Below are 23182 nucleotides of genomic sequence, written 5' to 3'. Positions count from 1 at the left end.
ACGAGGTAATTGGACTACATTATTCTTAGTGTGGGACTGGGACATGAAAGAACGAGAGCGCCCAGAAGGCAGTTCTGTACATTTCCCAGCACACCAAAATTAAAACAAAAACTCTCAAGACAGAAGAAAATCTCTTATTTTTATAAAAGTTTAATCATTTACAAAATAAACAGGTTAATTCTGCTCATATTAACAGCAAGAGACAAATGCAAACTTGCATCAGACTGACCCCACAACATTATCCTAAAAACTCATGCAAGTTCACTTGGGATTGGCATAGTGGTGTCAGCTTCATAAAATAGCAGAGAATTAATTGATTTGAAGCACACACCTTTTATTGCTCATCTAAGCTACGTGGGAAAAGGAAATTCAATACAAGTATTTGTTATTTAATTTTTTTTTACTAGAAATGAATTACAGCAGTTTAAAAAATTGCTATCAAATAAAATGGAGTCTTGGGAAGTCTCTTACTTTTGTTAAATGGAGACTGGAGGGTATTGCAGTATAAGAATAATGTCCCAGTAAAGAACCACTGCAAGGCTGACAGATTCAAAAGCTGAACACCACAGTCACCATAAAAAGATGAAGTGCCTCTTTCCATATCTTACAACACCGAGAGAACAACTGAGGCACGAAATCATCTCTGGGATTCTTGGTTCCTTAGAAAGGCCATACTGGGTCAGCAATTGCAATGCAAATAATTTCCTCAGGCTACAGAGTTTTTATAATTGGGCTAGTTTTGTAGGTATAATCCAGGGTTAACATGTCTGCATGTGTGACTTCTGTAAAGAAAGTAAATCGCTCTCCTTCCTTTGAGGAAGACATGCTTGTATCATAGCCAGGCACTCTTAGGCAGCAGGTCTGATTACCTGCAGAAATTCAGTTTCTCCTCCATTTTCACAGCTGTGTGGACTATGAATATCAAGTACAGTCTTACTAATACATGTTAACAAGCCTAGGTTTAATTTCTGCTTCAGAGAACAAAACAGTACAACACTGAACTCACACCTGTTGGAAAAAGGTTGAAATATATTCTAATGATGTGCAGCCTACAACACGAAAGCTTTGCAGACAGCCTCTGATTCTGCCTGTGATCAAATCTTAGACGGTAGTAGAAAACCTCCAACAGTTACAGGAAAAACACTGACTTTTTTCTCAAGCCAGTTTGCCCTTTTTAAAAGTTAGTTTCAGGCTAAAAAATGCTTCCTTATTTTTATTGAGAAAAAGAGAATATTATAAATTTAAGTACTTCCCTCCATAACAGGGTTGTTCTTTCCCTAGGCTAAAGCAGTCTTGCGCAGTAGGCTGTTACAAATTCAGCATAACTAATTCAAAAGGATTTTCTAGTAGCATTTGATTAGAACAGCAGCTGCAATAGTGACCTGTAATTTTTAAACCACTCACTGCTTCACTTTACCTCTTCCAAAATGAGCAAGATGCCATTCTAGAAGTCAAGCTGGAAGAAAAAAAAAATGCTGTGGAAAACAGTTGCTCTGCTGTGCATCTTGGAAATCAGGGACTTAGAACGACTTATCCTGCAACTGAAGCTATTTTGCATCTTACCATCACATCAAACAGAAAGATCAAGATTGGAATAGGAGAATATAAGTCAACGCTAACAAGGGTTTATAGGGGATCAATATAATATGTACAATTTCAGGACTAAGATGATATTAAAATCTAGCAAAGTAGCTGGCAACTGTAGGAGTCCAAGTAGTAACTTTAAAGTATTACTAGAAATGTCTGAAGTTTTATAATGGTTTTGTAATAGTTTTTATTGGCAATACTAACATGGCAAGCAAAAATGCACTCTAACATAAGTATTTTTTGTCAATGCTTCTGAGTAAAATAAGATCAACTGCTGGTTCAAAGCCAGGTATAAAATGTCAACCCACACCTGTAAGCTGATATCTAGCTCTTTAAATTAAAAGTCTGACTAAAAGTCCATGAAGCAGATGAATCAGGTGCTTCTGGGACTTATTTTCCTTTAAGTGTCCTGGGAGAAAGATTACTTGAACTAGAGTTCAAGATCATAGCCCACAGGCACATTCATACTGCAGGCACACAGAATCCAGCATCTGAGGGAAGAATGATTATCCTCCGTGTTTAGAGAGGACACAAATGCCCTCTTCAAACTTTGCATAGTGATACAGGCAAGTGTGCTGGCATGGCTTGTCTCCTGAACTGAAACAAAGCACAGCTCACCAAGAAGTGTTCTTACTTCTGAGCTGGAAAGAAAGGGGTCTGATGGATGTACTGTTAGATGGGTAGGGAATCAGCTGGATCCCTGCATGCAGAGAGTTACAGTCATGTTGTTCCACACTCACATGAAAACCAGTAATGAGTAGTGGCCCTCAGGCCAGCCCTGAGAATGGTCCTTTGCTATCTACACCAGGGACAGACAGGGATCAAGTACACCCTCAGCAAGCCTTGAGAGAAGATGAAGCTGAATGGTGCACCTAAATAACACTGGAGAGAAGTGATGCCACCCAGAGGGACTTCAATCTGCTTGAGGAGCAGGCCTGTGAGAATCTAATCAAATTCCACAGGGCCAAGCGCAAGGTCCTGCACCTCTACTGCAGCAACCATAAATGTCCATCAGGACAGAGTAGGGGGTGAACAGACTGGAAGCAGTCCTACTGAGAAGCACCTAAGTGATGAAAAGTTGAATGACTCCACCTGGAATATCATATCCAGCCCTGGGGACCCCAGCACAAGATAGATGTGAATCTGTTAGAGTGAGTACAGAAGAGGGCCACAAAAGCAAATCAGAAGGCTGGAACATCTCTCCTATGAAAACAGGCTGAGATTTGGGGTTGTTTAACCAGGAGAAGGGAAGGTTCTGGAGAGACCAAAAATCATTTCTTTTGTGATTCAAAAGGGAATTACAACAAAAAGACTGAGAAAGGCTTTTTACCAAGGCCTGTAGTGGCAGGTCAAGGACCAGTCATTTAAAAGTGGAAGAGGCTAGGTTTACACTGGACATAAGGAAGACATGTATTATGATGGGGGGTAGCAGGACTGGAACAGGTTGCTCAGAGAAGTTATGGATGCCCCATCCCTGGAAGTGTTCAAGGCCAGGTTGGATGGAGCTTTAAGCAACCTGATTTATGAAAGATGTCCCTGTCAGGCAGGGAGCAGGACTGTATCTTTAAAAGGTCCTTTTCAACCTCAAACCCAATGCTCGCAGGCAGCTATCAATGCCCTAGGTAAGAGCATTCAGCTCAACTATAGGGACTGATTCATGGTTCAGGGAGGGACACACTTGAGTTAACACCATACTCCCACTCCCAGAAAACAAATCTCTTCATAGGGAAGTTACTGGCTGGAAATACAGCAGTTCTGGTGTTCTGTTGAGCACAAGGATGATGGCAAATAGAAATCTATTATGGGTGGTTTTGTCTCACTGAAAGGCAAAGATGATCCAGAGTCTGTAGACTCATGAAAAGGATGAAGCTGCAGGAACACAGTTAAGCCTTCTAAAGTTGTTTGCATGTCATGCTTAAAGATGCTTCTGTACCTGGAAGTCCCATTTTCAAGAGCTAGAGTTCAAATGACTGATCAGTATTAAAGCTTATCATGGACACTCTCCTCACTTGCAGAACTACTCACTAGCACCTGTCTGAGTGAAAGGCATACAGCCACCCCACAGAAGGTCAACCATTACTCTCCAGAGAAGTCAAGAATGCAATCCAGAGACAAAGACAGATGCAAATTCTGAAAACCAAAGAATCAAGAGGAAGATGGAAGAACAAAGCACTCCAGCTCCTTGGCAAAGCTGCCAAGAGCTGAAATATCCCTCAATACACATGCACCTCCATACAGCAAGCAAGAGTCAATAAGCATAACCTCCAAACACAATGAGAAAGTGAAAACACTTTTTACTCCCCAGATAGCATATTTATACCTGAAACATATAGTGCACACGTGGATTGGGTTTTAAGTTGAAGGTTTATTACAGTTTTATTGGATTACACACAAAAACTGGAAGAGTGCCACATGTTTATACTTTCAAGCTAACTTGAACATGAAGCTAATTAAGTTAGAGTTTCACTACCAAACTGTACCTTAAATTAAGGGATAATTTAGAAGTTTTAAGCGAGATTATTATTCTTCTCAAGTTGCTATAATAAAAGAAACAACAAACCAACAGTTTTAGAGAAAGCTGGAAGTTAGTCTCCTTCACAGTGTTCAGAATAAGCTCATTTACTGGTAGTCAAGTAGCTGCTGTTGGTTAATGGATCAACTTATTTCAGGTACTTACATCAAAATGTGTAGCTGCATTTTTTTAATTAATCAAAAGAGTGTTTTTCCCTTCTGAAGTTATCTACTGCTTGTAAAGAAAGGAAAATCTGCAGATTGTGATTCAAACCAGATAACTACCCTTTAAACAAATTAAAGGCCATCCACTGTATTTCTACTACAGCTGTATCAGTTCAGCAAGTTATTCCACTTCTTGGTTCCACCTTCAACATATGAAGATACATGAAATTTAATTCAAAGCACACAAAAATTCTAGTCAGTCAAGCAGATTGCATAATGAAATTTCACCGAGTCAACCAAAACAGAAAAGAAGTTTAAAAAACCACAAAACAAACCAGACCAAAGAAGAAGTGCGAATGCCCAAAACTTTCCTGAAAATAATTTAAGTTCATTTACAGAGCATCACTGATAGAGAATCTTGAATGAGTTTGAGAATGCAACCTATGTTGTTGAAGTTCCTTTTAACCTACACCTGTAGATCTAAACAGACTAACCTGCAAATCTAAATGCAGTTGTGGAACCCTAACAGCATATGTTGACTTCTGCTAAAGAAGCTATTTTTTCAGTCTTTTTGAGCTCATATTGACTTTAAGACTCCCTAATTACATTAATAATGCAACCAATTTTACATTTAGAACTGCACACAGATGGGTCTGGGTATATTTCAGGCTATTCCTGGGAGAATTAAAATGCTCTTTAACTGAACTTTCTTAGGTGAGATGTCAGATCACAAAAGTGCAACTCTGTCTCTTCCCCTCTCTGGGCAGACTTAAGAGTGACAGGGAAAAAAATGATCAAAAAGAACACAAGAGCGTCATGGCATTCTATTGCCAAAGATGGGACGTTTGGGAGATGTGGCATGACAAGGGGTGTGCCTACATCAGGATATGTCCCTTCACCGAGTCTTTACTGTATACTAATAGATGTGCTGTAAGGGGACAGCAGAGTCAGTTATTTAAGCTTGAATAATCCACCTACATTCACAGACATGGTTTGGAAGATGCTGTAAACCATACATGCTCTGCATTATCATATTTCCCATTGTACCCCAAATTCCATTCAAAGGCAGTCAGTAAGAAAAGAAGAAAATAGCTCTAAACCCATTTCTGAAACATTAGTCTGGTAGAGTTCTCCTGTTACCACCAGAAAGCAGAGTTACATATATTCATTCAATTAGAACTGCATTTAACCAAGAGCAGATGGGTTCCTTCTGCCTCAAAACAATAATAATAATAAAAAACAAGAATATAGCCTGACACATATAGCGAAGACTTCACTACAAAATCCCTTCACCAACGCTGTGCCCTGCTGCCAAGGAACCATTCTATAATAGCAGACCAAATTCTATTTAAAAACACACTCAGCACATCTTGCATGTGACCTGCTACATGCCAGACAAATTCAGAGTAACCAGAATGATGGATACCTATATTGAGAGCTGTTTCCTGTTTGTCACCTGTCAGAATCCATATCTTAATTTCTGCTTTTATTAGTGTGGCTATTGTTTCTGGAACACCTGCTTGCAGGCGGTCTTCAATGGCTGTAGCTCCAAGAAGCAGCAAATCCTGGAGGAAAAAAAAAAGAAAACAAACTCTCAAATTCTTTTAAGATAAATCTCTGTTTGGCACATACTCAAAAAAGGAATTAAGACAGCATGTTGCATCTCACTGCTAATGTTGCACTTTGACAAACAATACACATCACAGTAAGTTTGTAGTGTGGCTATTCTACTTCCTCTGCATACAAGAGGTACAGAATGGAACAGAGTGTTTTTAATCAGAAAGATGGCAACATTTCAAGAATAATTGATTGAAGTTATAAAAACCAAAGTTGGCCTATAGATGAACATGTATACTAGACCATTCACTAATCACCATAGCAACATGATGAGTAGTCAGTTTATATATTTAAGCTCACAAAACAAAAATTATTTGGCATCACATCATTTAAGCTAATTTCCGCCTATAAAACATACATACAGACTGGATACAATCACTCAAAGCAAAAATGATTGCAACGATTTATAGATCTAATCATTACATTTCTGTAATACAAGCAGTATGAACATGAATCAATCCAAATATCTCTAATCAGCATACAGATGTCTGCCAGAAATACATATCTCATACAGTGCATTTAATACCACAGAGTTAGCTGTATTCTCAGGCAATTCTATAACAACTGCTTGAGGAGATTTGGCTACATTACAGTAAAACAAAAAAAAAAGGCAAAAAATACCTAAGAAATAAACCTTGTCAAAAGGTACAGCCTACTCAGATTTTACCTCTAAAAGCATTTTAATGATTCCTTACATATGCAAAGATGTTCAACTTAAAACAAATAGAAACAAGTTTAGGTATACTGTATCATTTCAGAAATTGCACAGAAAAAGGTAGCATATCCTATTTTTGCAGGAACTAAAATTATGCAACAGAAATAAAGACAAATGAACAGAAGGAGTACAAGTTGCTGTTGTTCAGCCTGGGAATGATGAGGCTTCAGTGTGATCTTACTACGACCTTTCTATATAAAAAGGAAGTTTATAGGAAAAATTACTAAAGACTGTTTACCAAGGCCAGCAGTGGCAGGACAAGGTTTTAAACTGAATGATGGTTTTAAACTGATAGAGGGTATATTTAGTCCAGACATAAAGAAGTGACTTGTTTATGATGGGAGTGGTGAGACACTGCAACAGGTTTGCCCACAGAAGTGCTGGACCCATCCCTGAAAGTGTTCCAGGCCAGGCTGGATTGAGATTTGAGTATTGTGATCTGGTGAAAGGTGTCCCCATCCATGGTTGGGAGGCGGGGGTACAAGGATATGACCTTGAAAGGTCCCTTCCAACCCAAACCTTTCCATGATTCCATGGAGAGGGCATTAAAAGCAGCTCCCACTTGAATGAATCTAAGTGGAATTCCATAGTGTGTGTTAACTGACATTAGTTACAGGCCTTGACAGAGCTTCATTTTTGCTATGAGAGATTCAGCTGGCAAAGGTGGCAGAATTGACTCATGCAAGTCACTAAGCCTTAGTACTCCACAGCCTCTCAATGACTCATCAGCTCTGTGCTAGCAACATTTGAAGGTTACAAACATTATCCAAGAGCGCAATTGTAGATGGGCTTTTTTTCCCAAAATCACTTGTTAAGAAGTTACATGTGACAGCACGGGGATCAGCATGGCTGAGCTACCTGAGCAGGGGAGCTACCACTGCACCACTGCTGAAGCCCTCTGAGGCAGCATATGGCTGCAGAAGGAAGGAAGAAGGAAGTCACTTCAAGTTTGTCTCCACATGTGCACCTCTACTGTGATCCAGCAATCTCAGCACTCAGACTAAAAAAAGTAGTTCTCTTGGTCTCATTTAAGCCCTTGGATGAAAAAGAACCAGCTTGTAGAAACACATTATATTTTGTGTTACAGCCAAATGCCAGTTTATCTCTAAGGCCGGCTTCTTGGCATGACCAGCAAGCAAACATTAACAGGAAGGTATACAGCGGATAGCTCCTAACTCCAATTCTACAACCCATTCACGGGTTCCTTTTTTTCTTAAACAAGATTCTAAAGTGTGAAAAAGACAGAAACTAGATGACTAAAACTGACCTAAAGCTTGAAAACACATTTTAAAGTACAGCAAAAGCCATGTTCATTTTTCATCTCAGTGAAAACAAAAGAGTATGAGAGCACAGTGAAAGAAGCAGAAAGCTAAAAGGAGCTACCAAACCTACAGAACCAAGGATGAGATGACCACACTGTTACTGACACGTGATAAACACAAAAGACCATTTCAGGCATGACTTGGAAAACAAAGACCCAATCTTTAGCTCCTACTGAAAGAGTTCCTGGAACTTTTCTCCTACCCTCTGAAAGTTAGGTCCTATCCTAGTCCCAAGCTCTTTGTGGATGCCCCATCCCTAGAAGTATTCAATGCCAGGTTGGATGGAGCTCTAGAAATCTGGTCTAGTGAAAGGTGTCCCGGCCACAGCAGGAGGATTGGAAGTCAATGATTTTTATGGTTCCTTCCAAACCAGGCCATTCTGTAATTTCACAATTTGCCCTAACTTAAAGAAACAACAGTGCTCCAGGACCTAAGCAGTATTTTAATATTAATTTTAAAAGATATTAAAACTCGAAACATGTTTTAAAGAAACTACTAAATAAAATTAAATACCTGGGGCAAGAGGGAAGAGCATGAACCTGCGCAGGTGAGGAGTGTAATTACCAGCACTTGTGAAAGCAGCAAGACCAACAAGGCTCAGAGAAACACTGGCCCCTAGCGTTGGCACTTTAACATTTTGTTCACCGTAGGATTAGTGTTTCAAATAGGTTCTCCGATACTTACTTTCCCCTTCTAAAATTAAGAGCTCCGCAATTTGCATGGAGTGCAGGTTTTCATCCTCTTTTTAGCCCACACCCCTAGGTTTTGGTAAGCCCTACATTGTGCCTGCAACAGCCTTCAAAAACCTTGAATTTGACTGCTGTATGAAAAGGAACACATCTCTTCATACCCTAGTACATGGAAGCTTGGTACAACACAACAATTTACATATATTCTCTTTATCAAGTTACAATAACCTTATACAAAACAGGAAGATTTAAAAAGTTTGAGAAAAGGGGTTTTAAGCAGAATTTTTTTTATCTGTAAATTCATCTCAAATTTACAGCTTAAAACTGTAGACTGAACAGGTTACCATCTAAGAACACTTTTCCAGTTTCTCATCTATGAAATTAACAGTTTATTTCATTGCATAAAGCCCAAATTCCACTGGAAAACACACATGTAAGGGAATCTGCATCTGATCATCAAGAAAGTATGTTTTACCTTTTCAATGATCTCATAGCACTCCTCCAGCTTCTGAGTTCTGTCTTTCAGAACTGTACTGGATTCATTATAGACATTCAACCATTCTCTGTAAGACTTCTCTGATAGATCAGCATAAGCAATGCACAACGTCCTCAGACCTGCCAAACAGAAGACAGCCATTACCCACAGTAAAATATTGAATATCATCAATTCATTCATATGTAATGAATGCTAAATTCTAACCCTCAAGCTGGAACAACAAAAGCTTCTAACACACACCATTAAATTCTGGATTCCACAAAATCTCCCTGTACATTCTTTTAAGCACTTGGATTTCCACAAATGTAAACCATGAATCTGGTTCATTTTGGCCACTAATGTTGGTGCAGATCAAGAGAGCACTGGACAAAACCTTTTTGCTAAGTATGAAAGCAACCTTGCCTTTCATGTACTTTTAAAAACATTGTATTAAAGAATGGGCTACATGCTGTGATTGGTGATATTACTTAGTCAAACATCCTCCACAGCCTGTGCTTCCTTTTAGCAAGACTGTGTTCTCCTTCAGTGTACCAATGTAACTCACACAAATAATGGAAGTTACACATGCACAATGTAATGAAGAGGGTCCATGAAGTATGGAAACCAATTTATTTGACCACTGGCAAAAATTAACATAGAGAAGTAATGATTTCTTTTTCTGTCACAAATCAATCAAAAACGAGTGTGTGCCATAAAATACAACAGTTCCAGTAGTGGGAATTTTTTGGAAGTCTGCAAAAACAGTTTTTCTAAAAGCTGACTGATATTTTCAGATTTTGGAAGAAAAACACTGATTCATGGTTTTACTATAACTCAAGTATCCTATGCTATCACAGAAGAGGGAACAAAGCCAGTGAACAGAGGTGTTGTATCAGTCAAAGGCCTCATAGACCACTTCAGATCACCTCTGATGTTTCAGTCTACCAGGCTTCCCAACACGTTCACGTTGTCACTCTGCTTCATAAAAAGATGCTGGTATCCAACTTCTACCCTGGTAAAAGCACCTCCAAACTCCAGTGTAATTGAGTTATTCTGGGCAATACAGCTCATGCCCTTTCCCTTCATCATGGACACACAGAACACTTTTCCTTCCAAATTCCACTTCCCTACTGCAATCACACAGAAGTCGGACAAAAACCTCCTTACAGCTGAAGTCAACCTACAGTTATTAATTTGCTGATAAAACACCCCATCTTAATTTATCTTCACAATCATCTTAGAAGACACCACAGAGCTTAGACAACACAGAAGACACTGCAAACAATTTCATGAACTGAATTCTCACGGCATGCTGTTTCTCTTACCTTCCGTTGCGAAGTATTCAAGATGGCACAGTGTTTGTTCCATATACTGGGAATCTTTTGAAAGCCTCTCAAAAATTACATTATCCTAGTAAAACCAAATTCATTACAACAGTGTAAGTCTACATATGAAGTTGCCATTTGTGTATTTACAAGCTCAAGAGAAGCAACCTGAATGGACTTGCTAATATCAAAAACAAAACTGTATTTACAATATATGTGGGGCTTAGAGACTGATTTGAGTAACCTGGATTGTGCCCAGTGGCACAGATACTGCATCCACTACAAATAGTGGGGAGAGAAGCATACTCCGCCCTCCTCCCCTCTTTCCATAAAGAGGTCCCCATTACTGGGCAGTATAGAACACTTCTCTATAAGTTACCAAGCCAATAAATTGACTTTCAGACAACACAAATGTCTGATTTATTCAGTGTATCTATAACAGTCCTGTACAGTAGACTTTCCTGCAATTCTTTCCAGAAAAGATTCCTTTTGATGTTTAAAAAAAAGGCAGAAACACTGATCATGTTCTACCACAACATTCTCTCAGAAACAACCTTCCTGCAGCAGCTTTCTTTATCAGTAAATTAAAGGACAATTGAAAATGCCCCATTAACAGCTGAAATCAAAATATACCATCACCTACATATCTAGAGTCTCTGGATTTTATTTATAACTACCAGAATAAGTTCTAAAAACACATGTAATACAGAAACCCTACTGAGACATCTGCTCTTAAGCTAAGTCAGCAGACCTACAACTAGAGCTGATTAGAGACAGGCATACAAACCTAATTATTATGGAAGCAACAGGACAAAGGATGACTACCAGAATGTGGAAGAGTTAATGCAGAATACTCAGTTAACTTACAGTTACATGAGTGGCAAATACAGCACATTAATACATCCAGGTCTGTTCATATGGAAAACAGTAATAATTTCTACCACAAACTCTCCTGTTCTCCATCCCTTTCAGTGCCACACTCCAAAGAATGGTGTGAACTCAGGCACGGCATGAACAAGCAAGTTTCAAGTCTGTGTGGTCCCATTAGGCATAGAACTGTGAACTACCACACAATGGCAGCAGGCTTCATTCACTTCCACCACACCAGAATGAAGCCAGCACATCTTTATCAAATCAGGGGAGGTAAATGGAAGCAACAGAGCCGTGAATACTGAGCCATATGTCATGACAAATTCAAGCAAATAGGATCCTCACAGAGGTCAGAAAGTTTTTTCCCTGTTGCAAAAAGTCAGTTCCATAGTTTTCCACTGAAATTAGAACCATTCTCTTGCTGTGGACAGTGCTAGTTTTGGAGCCTTTGTACTGTACTAAGTTATAGCTCTTGTCAGTGAAGACAGAAGCTCAACATGGTGCAAGTCATGATGACAAATAACAGCAGGTGCAAAGATGCAAGAAAGCCAGATCAAGAGCCAACCACTTGAGAACAAATTTTAGTGCTATAAATTCAGACAACAGCATTTACTCCAGCTCCTGAACTTCTGCTGCACAGCTGGGTGAAGCCCTGGCTTTGCAGTAAGGGGACTGCTCCCATTAGTTTCAGGATTTCAACTGGGCAGTAGAAAGCTTAGCAGTCTTCTAGCCTGCAAAAGGAGTCAGAGCAGGAATGACAGCTCTCTTAAATCACTTGGCCCTAAACAGAAAGCCAACAGGTATTATGTATGAGACATGAAATGTCAGCATCAGCCACAGCTGTTGAAACAATAACTGGCAGTGTTCTCCATTAGGCAGCATAATTACTTACAGCCCCTTTGCAGTAGAGACGTAGCTGTCCTGCCGGAGTTCGAACAATCACTGACATTCTCTTCCTGTTGCTATTGAAATAAAAATATTTGCTTTCATTAGTTAAAGTGGTAAAGACTAATTGCTGTTCTAGCCAGCGGATTTTCTCAGATGCGTTTCGTGCATCTGAGATTAAATGGGATATAGCAGCAGTAACTTAAGATCCCACAACCCTTGACCACAAGGAGATATACTAAATTGCCTACTTCCAGCTCCAGCCCTATGCCTCCCATTGGCAAGCACTCCAGACTTACACCCATATGCAAGCAAGAATTTGAAAAAAAGCAAGATAGTATAAAATCATCTTGAAAGAAGGGGATTCACATTTATTCTCATTATTCTGCGGCAGTTTTTCCTTATTCCTCAAACAAAATTGCTTTGGAGACTCTAGAAATGCAATCATTAAGGCTGATTACATCTTTAGTGTTGGCATAACAGACATTGAAACAACCATCCACTTACAAGAGCAGTTATTTAACTTACTAACTTAAAAGAAAGTAAAAACATAATAGAAAACAATAATGGTATAGATCAGTTCTTGGCCTCTATCAATTCTTTATATTGGTCTAATCACACTCACACAGTTGGAACTAAGTAGCAGGAAGTCAGGCCCCCTGCACAAGGACAAGACAGTCAAATTTGGCATATATCTTAAAAAAAAATGCAGACAGTAGCATAGTGTACACCAACATTTAACAAAGGAAGGCAGGCAAAGATAATTTTTCTAAAAGAAATTTTGATGTTTTACTTATCAATCTCTCCTTCAAAAGAGCCACCAGAAAAAACTCACAACTTCCAAGAGGCAAATGCAAACGAATCCACTCTCATTAAGGGAGCCCTAAGAACGTGTGATTTCATGCAAATCTTTTCCTCAGCAAAAGGACCAACCTGGAAGCATCCTCCTTACTCAGTTTTTCCAAATGTGCAGAGAGTGTAGAGCAATCTTCCTTTTCCTCTTGAAGTTGCTTTGAGAAATGTAGTCACTTTTCACAGCGCAAGAACCATGTGTACTAAAGTAAGCTCTTGGCACATATCATCAGACAAAACAAATCCTTTCTGAGGCTTTTAAGCCTCAGAAGAGGGGTTGGAAGAACAGCAGTTACCTCTGCTCAGAAATTTCTGCACCATCCTAATGACACTGGGAAGCTTCTGTGTGCTTTTCAAAAACTAATTACAGAACTCCCTCAGGGGTTAGGAGGGAAGGTGCTACACTGAGGAGAACTAAAACAGCTTTTTTTCTGCTGCATGCAAGCTGCAGCTACTCCTGCCTACAGACACCAAGGTGCTGGTCAACTTGTCACAAACCCTCCAAGAGTCTTCCAGTGCCTTTTCCCACAAGTAGCTTAAATAGTTACATTCTGACTGGAAAGAGGGAAGTACTCAGGAATAATCTTCAAAGCAAGTCAGGACACAAGAAAAGCCCCCTACCCAAATCATCCCTACCTTTAGTTTTACACAGTCCTTGAGCACAACCAGCCAACTCAAAGACAGCAGAGAACAAGAGTTGAAGGTTTTAATCCCCAGCAAGAGAAAAAAAACAACAGTAACAAGAGAAACAAAAGAATACTGACTAGCACCATCCAAACTGACATAACTCTATCAACTGACAAAGAGAAAGCATCTTGTTATTTCCAGTCACTTAGGGGATTCAACAAAGCTTCTTGCTACCCAAGCAATGCCCATCCTGATGAGTCTGACAAATTAGGAGTGCTTGCAAGGTTTATATTTTCACAGCTGGCATGGATCTTAAGAAGAAGCACTTCCAGGTGCAGTTTCCATCTACTCAATAAGTAATTTGCAGAAGCACTATAAAAGTGCAATCTCCAAGTATGTTCTTGAAGTAGACAAGGGACAAATCAGGATTTCTGTGAGTCAGAGCAAGATGCTTCCAGGCCAGCAACTTCTCAATACATGAACAGAGCTGCAGTGGCAGGAAAAAGTTCAATGATGGCATGCCAACAGTCACCAGTTCATAACTCAGTCACAGTACATAAGAAATAAGAGGGAGGGGTAGGACAAAAAATTAAGGAAGTTCTGGTTTTCCACTGCATCAGCTGTAATATTTTATTCTAAATAACATTTGTTATAAGAAGTGTTTTCTTATTAACCAAAATTTCACATATTAGAGGAAAACTTACCTGGAAAACTCCAGCACATTAAGAATTTCAAAGGTTTTCTCTTTCCCCAGCTGCAAAAGAAAACAAAAGAAAGAGTGTACTATTCTAAGTACAATTTACATTATATTCTTACACGTGCAATCACCCGAGCTGAGCTCAGGCGCCTTTGTCACACATCCCAGTGTAAATAAATGCGGCAATGGCTCCCTCCGCTGGTTAAAGGATGCAGAGCCCTATTTCATGAATTTAATTGAACATCCTGTATTGTGGCATCCTTCATTCACTACTGCCACACCATTACAAGGAGTTAGAGTCCTTTTTGATTAGGCATGCTCTGAAAGCTAAGCTGCATGTTTAGTCTCAACAACCATCCATTAGGAGACGTATTACGGGCTGTAGGCGTTTTTCCAAGTTAAAATAAGCACGGCCTCCAGGTTTAGTATTACAACCACCTTTGACTGACCTCCATTAGTATTTCTTTTATTTAAATTCACAAAAATATTAATTATATTTTTCGCGGCCAAAAAAAAGATTAGCTGAGGAGAAATTCCTGTTATCACCAGCAACTCTCTGCTGGGGCTGAGCAGGAGCAACCCGAAGCAGGAGAAATATTTTAAAACACTGTCATTCCTGTTGTATAACGCATAGAGGGAGCAGTAGGAGTTAGAGTCATAGAACTCCAGTGGCATTTGTAGCATGCAGTTAAAGCGCAGCAGTAAAACCTAACTGCAGTATAGACTTGTCCAAGGCACATATCAATTCAGCAACATCCCCAAGATTAAAAAGCACCTCCAAACCATTTTCTACATGCTGCCACTAATGCAGGCAATCAGGAGAGACAGGAATCTCTGGGAATGACAGCTTTTATTGCTGGCTATAGATTAACAATGCCCCTAGCTTGGCATTATGAGTATACAGCTATGAATATACAACTGGCTGTTCCTGCAGAGGAGAGAAGCATTTAGGTGGCTCTAATGACACTATTCATCCTAAGCTCTTCCCCTTCAACTAAGAAGCAGTTTAAGAATTTGTAAAAAGTTTGTGGCAAGTCCTAGAAGATATGTTTCAAGTGCTTAGCTTGGCAGTGTAACAAGAAATTTGAAAGGGAACATACCTGAGGGGAAGGACAAAAAAAGACTCATTATTCTTTATAAGCACCCTACTAGCTGCATCTGTGTAAATCTGGAGCCACTTTAGCTTAGACTGCAACTTGAGTCTGAATGTGGCCCCATGAGCCTGAGGCTGCCTGTGCCAACTGCAGTCCAGTAACTACGCACCCCTGTGTACACAGCTACATCTTCTATTGCAGATCTTACTCAGAAGAAAAAAATGAAATGTTTAGAAGAACAGCATTAAATATAACAGTCAGAAAACCTCCCAGACACATTAATTTCCTTCTAATGTGAGTGTTCCCATCTGTGCTTCCTGAACAAAGGAAATATTTTTCAGGCACAGCTGCTGTCATTTCCCATGCAAGGTTGCAACTTCCTATTGCCCGTGCCACATAGAGGGGCAAAGGACTTTGCATCTTCAAATAGATTAAGAAAACTTTTCTCAGTGTACACAAGCCCTTTGCATGTAGGATCCTAAAGGCCCTGGAAAAGGGCCCTCACAGGCACCAGAGAGGACACCTGTATGCTCTGCAAGAGCTTGGCAGCCTGTGCCATGCTCATCCACCACTTACCGCATCGATGATAACAGAGTGGGGAGTCCGTCCTGTGAAGACATAACCAAGTTTTTTTGCTCCTTTTACTAATGCTCCTTCATCTGCCAAAACAAAACACAAAAAGCTTGAACTTAACCTGGTATATTAAAGAGGACTCCAAAACCCATACTTCAATATGGCAGATTGCCAAAACAAAATCCCTTTTCCTATGTACTCCCATCCATAGGGATATTAAGAGTAGTTCTGCACAGCCCTCCACAAAAAAATTCAACACTTTAGTCCTACAAAGGCCATGCACTATCAACTACACAAACCTAGTACTTAATCTGTGTAAGATATCCTGTAACTACTGAAGCATTGAGCTCTATTCTTGTGGAGGTGTCATACTTTTCCACATGAAAAAGGTGAAAAGGCTGTTCTGAAAGCAAGATCAAAGTTCTGTTATTTTAAATTCCTACAGTATGTGTTTGATCCATTTTCTGCTGGGAAGGTACTAAGTTCAGGTACTATAGAAATACAGCACTGTTTTCCAGAGACTCAACTAGGCAGTGTTATTAAGAGCTCAAATAACAGAGCTGCAATCAGGGCGAACACCTGCGCCTCCTGTAGATAATTACAGAGACTCCTTAAGGAGCAAGCATCATTAAGCACAAAAATCATATAGGTGGATTTAGTGCCTAATTCAAGCAACCCTCATGTCTCTACAGCTCCCTTAGTCTCCTCACGGCTCATCACGTTGACCAGAACTTCCTTATATGACCTCTTTATCCTACTTTTCAGACACCCTATTAAAACATAAATAAGAAATGAGGCTTCTTCATCACTCAGTACACCACTACAGCAATTCCAGAAATATCTTCACTAATAGAGATAAATTCAAGGGAGAGCAAGATTCCCCAATCTGGCCCCACCTAGCTCTGGCTGTGCTAACTGAAAGGAATAAAAAAGTGGGTGAAGGGCAGGCCTGAATAATGCCAAGACTCTGAAAGTTTTGGTTGTATTGTCATGTATGAGCATTTGATAGCTTCCTATCTTACCCTAAGCAGATACTAGATCAAGAAAGAAAGTTTGTAGTCAGGCCAATAAAGTAACTGCTCATGCAGAAACAAATAATTTCTTCCTACACACTCACATCTTTTACTTTCATCCATGCAGATAGAGTACATGGTCTCATGAGCACGGAAGGGATCCTAAGACCAACCTATCTCTAAAGAAACATCATGGACTATGTGGTTTTGTAGGAAGCATTCAAAACCAGTGTGTACTGATTACAGAAGATGCCAGATCTACTGCTAGCATAATAGGGGACATTTTGCTTTCAAAATCAATGACCTTTGAAATTACCTAGACGTTTATGGACCTTCCTTCCATCTACCTCCACTCCTTCAACTCGTTCCCTTCCCTCCCAAAAAAGAAAGCAATAACCAACCTGGAGAGGAGGCCTGGTAGATGATTGTATTTCCTTGTCTCTCAGGAACAACAGTATGACATACGGCCAGCAGCGTGAGGAACTCCTGTATGTGCACAGCTGTGGGCTAGACAGGACACCACAAGAGTGAGGTTTAGCACTGCACAGAGGCTGAGGAACCTGCTCACTAAACTGAGATGATCTCTTAGGTACCACAGGAAAAAAAAAAACCAATCCCAAAACATATTCTGTTCTCTACTTACAGCAGTTGTTTTGACCACAGAACACCAAGACAGCACAGTTCAGAGTCAACACTGATGCACTAGAGGGCTATTGATAAAGATCTCATTCAAGCTGCAGAGCTGAAGAAGGCTCTGAGAGCACTCCAGGCTCTCAGAAGGCTGAGCATTCCATCACCCCCCACGTAAAAGCATTACTTCATTAGCACCACAAGCTTCATATAGGCAAAGACACCTGCCACAAGATGATGACAAACTAGCAACAGGAAATACTACTAATGGCAGCTTTCAACAGATTAACAGCAACCACACTAGAATTAAACTTGCTGCAGCTGCACCTTTAGTGATCAACATCCAGAGCTAAGAGCAGCTTAACAGCCAGAAGAAGGCAAAGTCACATGTCCTTCCAAAGGAATACAGCGCCCAGTCAAGCATAAAATTAACCTATGGTCCCTACACATTCAGCATCAAGAGAACATGCAACATAAAGCACTGTTCCAAAGTGCTTAAACAGACACCAGGTCTGCAACTCCACAAAGTTAGCACTTAAATCACAGGCCTCTGATGAGCCAACTGTGGCAACTGCAACCTTTAGTGATGTGAAATTAAGCCCTCATTCCATTCTTCCCTCTTTTCCATCTCTGGCACAGGATTTATAGTCTCACAGCAGTCAGGAAGAGCACAGCGGCCATTTGCTCAGTGACTCAGACATGAATTTAGTAGTTCTACCTTTGCAGAATGCCCTACTTGACTTTGCAAACTCTCAAAGAATTTTTGCATGTAAAAAAATCATCTACGTTCCAAATCTTTCATTAGCACAGCATATGCATTGGCAATATGAAGGTTTAATTAGTAGAAAGTAAACTACTATAAAAGCCACAAAACCACAGCAGCTGGCAAACACTGTGTCAATGTGTGTAAATAAAGTAAGCATATCAGAAAGTAACGTAATAAAAAGACTGAAAATCCAAGCCCTATACTCTTAGCCCTATATTCAAAGTACTTCATGTACTTTGCCATGAATATTTTCAAAGTCACTGTTTCACACAGGACCTTTATCTTCGCATACTGAAACTTCCAAATTGTATGGTCACATGCCACTGAATTAACAAGAGCTGTTGCTCTCAACATGCTGGGGTGCAGAGGCTGTGCTCAGGAAAACAAACATATTTACACGCTACTATCTGAAAAAGTCCACAGCAAATTACAGTCAAGAGGTAATTGCTGTTCCATTACTTGCAGTCAAAGTAATGAAAGTTTTATCTGTGTGTCAAAAGGCACAGCCTGCCAGATTTTCATTTCATCATCTGTTGCTGCAGACCTTTGACGTCTGTCTTACATTTTTATCACCTAGCCCCTTAACAAGCTTTCATAGTATGAGTTCTATCAGCTGGAAACAACCTGTCTTCAGTAGTGACATGGATTTTAATCCTTCCTAAGTATGTATTTATGTTTTCAAGGCAACAACATGATTTGCTGCTCAGTATTTTCACAGCCCACAATGTATTACAGGGCAATCTTCCAATTCTGTTTCAACAGATCACCAGAGGCCCAGCTTATCACAACAGCTCCTCCACACAGCTGTCATTTGTTTCCTTTCTGTATTGTTCCAGCACTAACAATATTTGTTGCACAGACATGAATCGGGGTAGAGCATTCAAATACCTGCTTTGGACCTGTGAACAGAAAATCTGTTAATGGCTTCTGTGGCAACGCATCCCTTCCAGGATGCTGAGCTGAATCCCAGCACAAGACAGAAGTCCCACAACTTAACCAATTCTGCTTTATTACTTATTTTCTTCTATCAAGTCTTTTTTCTTCTATCAGTATTCTTACTGATGGTCTCTGAAGAGACATTTCTTCCCTGTTCATGTGTTAAGGTCAGCCTTATTTCTTCCTCCCTCCATTTTTAGTTCTCTATTTATCTGTAGTTGGAACAAAATTTGCATATTTTAATCTCTTATTCATCAATCCACAGATAGTTCTCATTTTAAATGCCTTCTTCCCTCATTTTTCTTCTAGTGTGTCAACAATTCTGGGTGAAAGACACTGCTTCTTCCCTTTTTTTCCCCCCCAAAAATCCATTAAGAAACTAGTCTACAAACATCTGTACAAGAAGTACACTCCACTGGATGAATTGTTTGCTGTCCCTACCAGCTGAGAACCACATACACATTGCAGTGGTCTTCTACTTCTGGAAGCAGGTTCTGGATTGTCATCTACAAAGCACTATCCTCAGGGAAAGCAAAGCTCAGCTATCTAGTAGGCACAGCACTGTCCATTATCGAGCAAACTACTGGGCAGAAAGCAAGTTTTCATCCCTTCATGGTTCCTATATTTAGAAGAACAAAACACTGAGACAAGCCTCAGTCTTCTGGGGAACTGCCCTGTGCAGAGCTTCCTATCTGCACATGTTACACATGCCCTTATCTGGACTCTGAAGACACTCTTTTTCTCAACTGTTAAAAGTCTCATAAAATCACAAGGAATTTGCATGTGAAGTTAAAGGTACCTTTCATTTTTCCTTTAGGTGTAGCAGTATCAGAATAGTGTCCTCATTCACATTATTTCCAGGTGAGCAGGATTGACAGTTTTTTGAGCAAATGGTGTAGAAACGGCCAGTTGGATACTAAAACACAGTCTAACAAACTGAACTTACTACTTTGCATGTAAGTGGCACATTCTGCCAAGGAAAACTGTGAAAATGCTCATGTACTTAATTATCACTGAGCATTACATGGTAATTCTCAACATCTTAAAAATATATGAACTTCCTACCACTTAGTTCACTAAAGTATCTGGAGAACAGTGTGAGGATCAGCCATGCTGAGCACCCCCAGAACAGTCAAGTGCCAGGACTGGAGGAGACCAAGATACTTCAGGCACAGACTGAGCGAAGACATTAAACAGCTTTTGAATAATCAAGAGAATGAAATTCATGTGTATCTTGCCTAAAACCAATGAGATATGACCTATAATTAAAGACACTGCCTTGCACTTGAACAAAAGTACTGAAGTCCCACGCACAATAAGAACAAAAACAGATAAGAGAAAAATATATCTCAGCAAGCTCTAACAATTTAATTGTGAGCTATAAAATGATGTGCTTGGACAGTTTTCCAGCAATCTGAACTAAAGCCTCCCATAGGCTTTCATCACCTGAATAGGATTTTTCCCCCCTACTGTATTTAAAATCTCAGTTTTTCATCACAGTTAGCCGTGATATGTTCTTCTGGGTCTGCTTTCCTATGGAATTAAGAATCAGCTGATGACAGCTGTCATTTCAACAAAGCTTGATGGGATAATAGCCTCAGTTCCCACACACCACAAGAATAAATAGACATGTTGGTGAGGTCTAAACAAACACTTTCAGTGTGGTAAAGGCTCAATGTGAGCACAACAGTTGTCTGCTCTGCCTGGCCAGCTGCTGAAGTACTCATCACGTGTACTCACTGAGCCAATTCATGCATGTGCAGCTACACCATGTTTGCTGCTTCTTGGCCAAGAGATAATTTGGGGGCCACAGAAGAAAGTTCATATGCAAACTGAAATTCACAGATGAAGTTCAGAGAGAATCCTGGGAGATACGGGAGTCTAGGATGAGAACCAAGTCAGTTAGTTCCTTCTTGACCTCCTTCCCTGCTCTCCTATCACTAGTGTAAAACATAACCCCACATCAAACAGGCTTGCGTTTCTGAGCTCATTCACAGGACATAGGCAGCTAGCAAGCACCAAGATGAAGACCATCTAGCATATTCATCAAACATTCCTTCCAGTCTTAGCAAAGACTCTTATCAGACTAAGAGCTGATGCCATTTTCTCTATAGAAACAAGACAGCATCATACACTTGGTACAGCTGCACAACTCATCCAAGAAGCCGATACAAAGAAAAAGCACAGGCAGACAGAGCTTGGTACTTTCTCCCACATCTTGGCAAAGCAGCCAAGAGAAACCTCCACAGGTTTTCAAGACAAGTTATTTTTCCCTGGAACAATTCCTACAGGGCAATAATTCTTTAACTGCTGCTCAAAAGCGGACTTGGCTATCAGTCAGCCCTTACACACCAGTGGCCCAGAAGAGCTATGAAATTTAGAGGTGATGCAGGATGCTACAAATCTTCCTAGCAGATGGAAGACAGTCTCATGAGTACAAGTGCATAATTTTTTATTTGCAACCTGGAAAGAAAATTACTTGGCACTGTGACAGTTCTAAACTAACACTTGTGACTGAATTGAAAAAAAAAATTAAAATCTTCAAGAGCAGAGCAATGAACACTTAGTGAGAGCTTACAAGAGATCACAGTTGCACCTTCAGCTGCAGAAGGGCAAATGTTCAGAGGGAACTGCCCGAGCACAACACCATCTAACTTCACTAGGTAGCTTATGCTAGAACACTTCAGTTTTTCACCACAGTTCACTAAATGAGTAGAAATTGACAGACATCTGCAAACAGCATCTGCAGCTATCTATCAGCTGTAAAAATTAAGACAATATAGATTTTTAGATAGAAAGAAGCAGTTTATGCACCTCAGTAGCTGACCTAACGCAAAAAAAGCCAGAAAGACCCTGCTCTCTACCACTGTTCTGGAATTCAGCCCCTCCTCTCACCCACAGCCTGACAAATACACCCAAACATGCTCAGCAAACTGTCATATGCAGTCCTTGCATTCTCATGTCTTGTGCTAAATCACCACTTGCCAGAGGGTGGCACCCATTCCTCCAGTACAGTCAGGCTCTGAAAAGTATCTTTGGCCAGTAATTTCCCCACTCATTGTCTGAGGGCTGAGTTCACACAATATGCTCAGCCCAACAGCCAGCTGCACAATGACATCAACATTTGTCTGCTTAAGTAACCAGCAAAAAGGAAACTGGAAAAGGGTTCAGCATAGAAGACTACTGAGCTGTCTAGACTAAATAACACTTAGGGAAGCTACCAAAATCCCTTATTTGTCTGCTACAACAGCATATATTTCTTCTATCCCCCAAAGCAGAAACCACCCAGAGAAAATCAAATAATTAGGTAGCCCTAAAATAAGAGGCCATCTCAAGGTTAGGTGAGAAATTCCATCTCACAGCTCATTTGCGATACATCTCTTCTGCTGACTATTAAAATATGCCAAAGCATTTTTCTCTATGCATACCTAAAGCAACAGCAGCCAGAAAGAGCTCAAAGACATTTTACCTGCAGTCTACACCTAAACCAGAATGAATACCTGGAGTCAGCAAGTGCCATAAACCATAACTGTAGCCATAAATGAACAAATAGGACATGTGCAAATCTTGGCTGCAAGTCATGTCCAGTGGGAAATCTTTCCAGAGTACATGAATACAAAAACCACATAGGAAACCAGGGCACTGTCCTGAGTGGGTCACCTTGCTGGAGGTTAGAGCACAGGAGCCACCTTTAGGCACCACCACCCTGCAGAAGACATGGTGCCACACCAAGTAATTATTCCCTTACAGCATTCACACCATGCTGCAGTTCTTAAGTACTGCCCAGAAGAACAGAAAGCAAAGCTTTCCTGCACACAAACTGTATATTGCAA

At 40.2% G+C, this 23182-nt stretch overlaps 1 protein-coding gene across 4 annotated transcripts in view; it reads right to left on the bottom strand.

The window, feature by feature from the left end:
• Positions 1-23182, bottom strand: part of ATP8A2 (ATPase phospholipid transporting 8A2) — a 280843-nt gene that overhangs the window by 222064 nt on the left and 35597 nt on the right. For all 4 annotated transcript variants that reach the window (XM_030944045.1, XM_030944071.1, XM_030944054.1 and 1 more), the window contains 7 exons: positions 17419-17524; positions 16008-16090; positions 14345-14394; positions 12169-12238; positions 10407-10491; positions 9082-9221; positions 5690-5828 (listed from right to left, as the gene is read on the bottom strand). In XM_030944045.1, the coding sequence (XP_030799905.1) occupies positions 5690-5828; positions 9082-9221; positions 10407-10491; positions 12169-12238; positions 14345-14394; positions 16008-16090; positions 17419-17524 (673 nt within the window). The remainder of the gene's footprint in view (positions 1-5689; positions 5829-9081; positions 9222-10406; positions 10492-12168; positions 12239-14344; positions 14395-16007; positions 16091-17418; positions 17525-23182) is intronic.

This window comes from Camarhynchus parvulus, chromosome 1, assembly GCF_901933205.1.
Source record: "Camarhynchus parvulus chromosome 1, STF_HiC, whole genome shotgun sequence".
NCBI lineage: Eukaryota > Metazoa > Chordata > Aves > Passeriformes > Thraupidae > Camarhynchus > Camarhynchus parvulus.
This window is presented reverse-complemented; position numbering and strand designations above follow the sequence as displayed.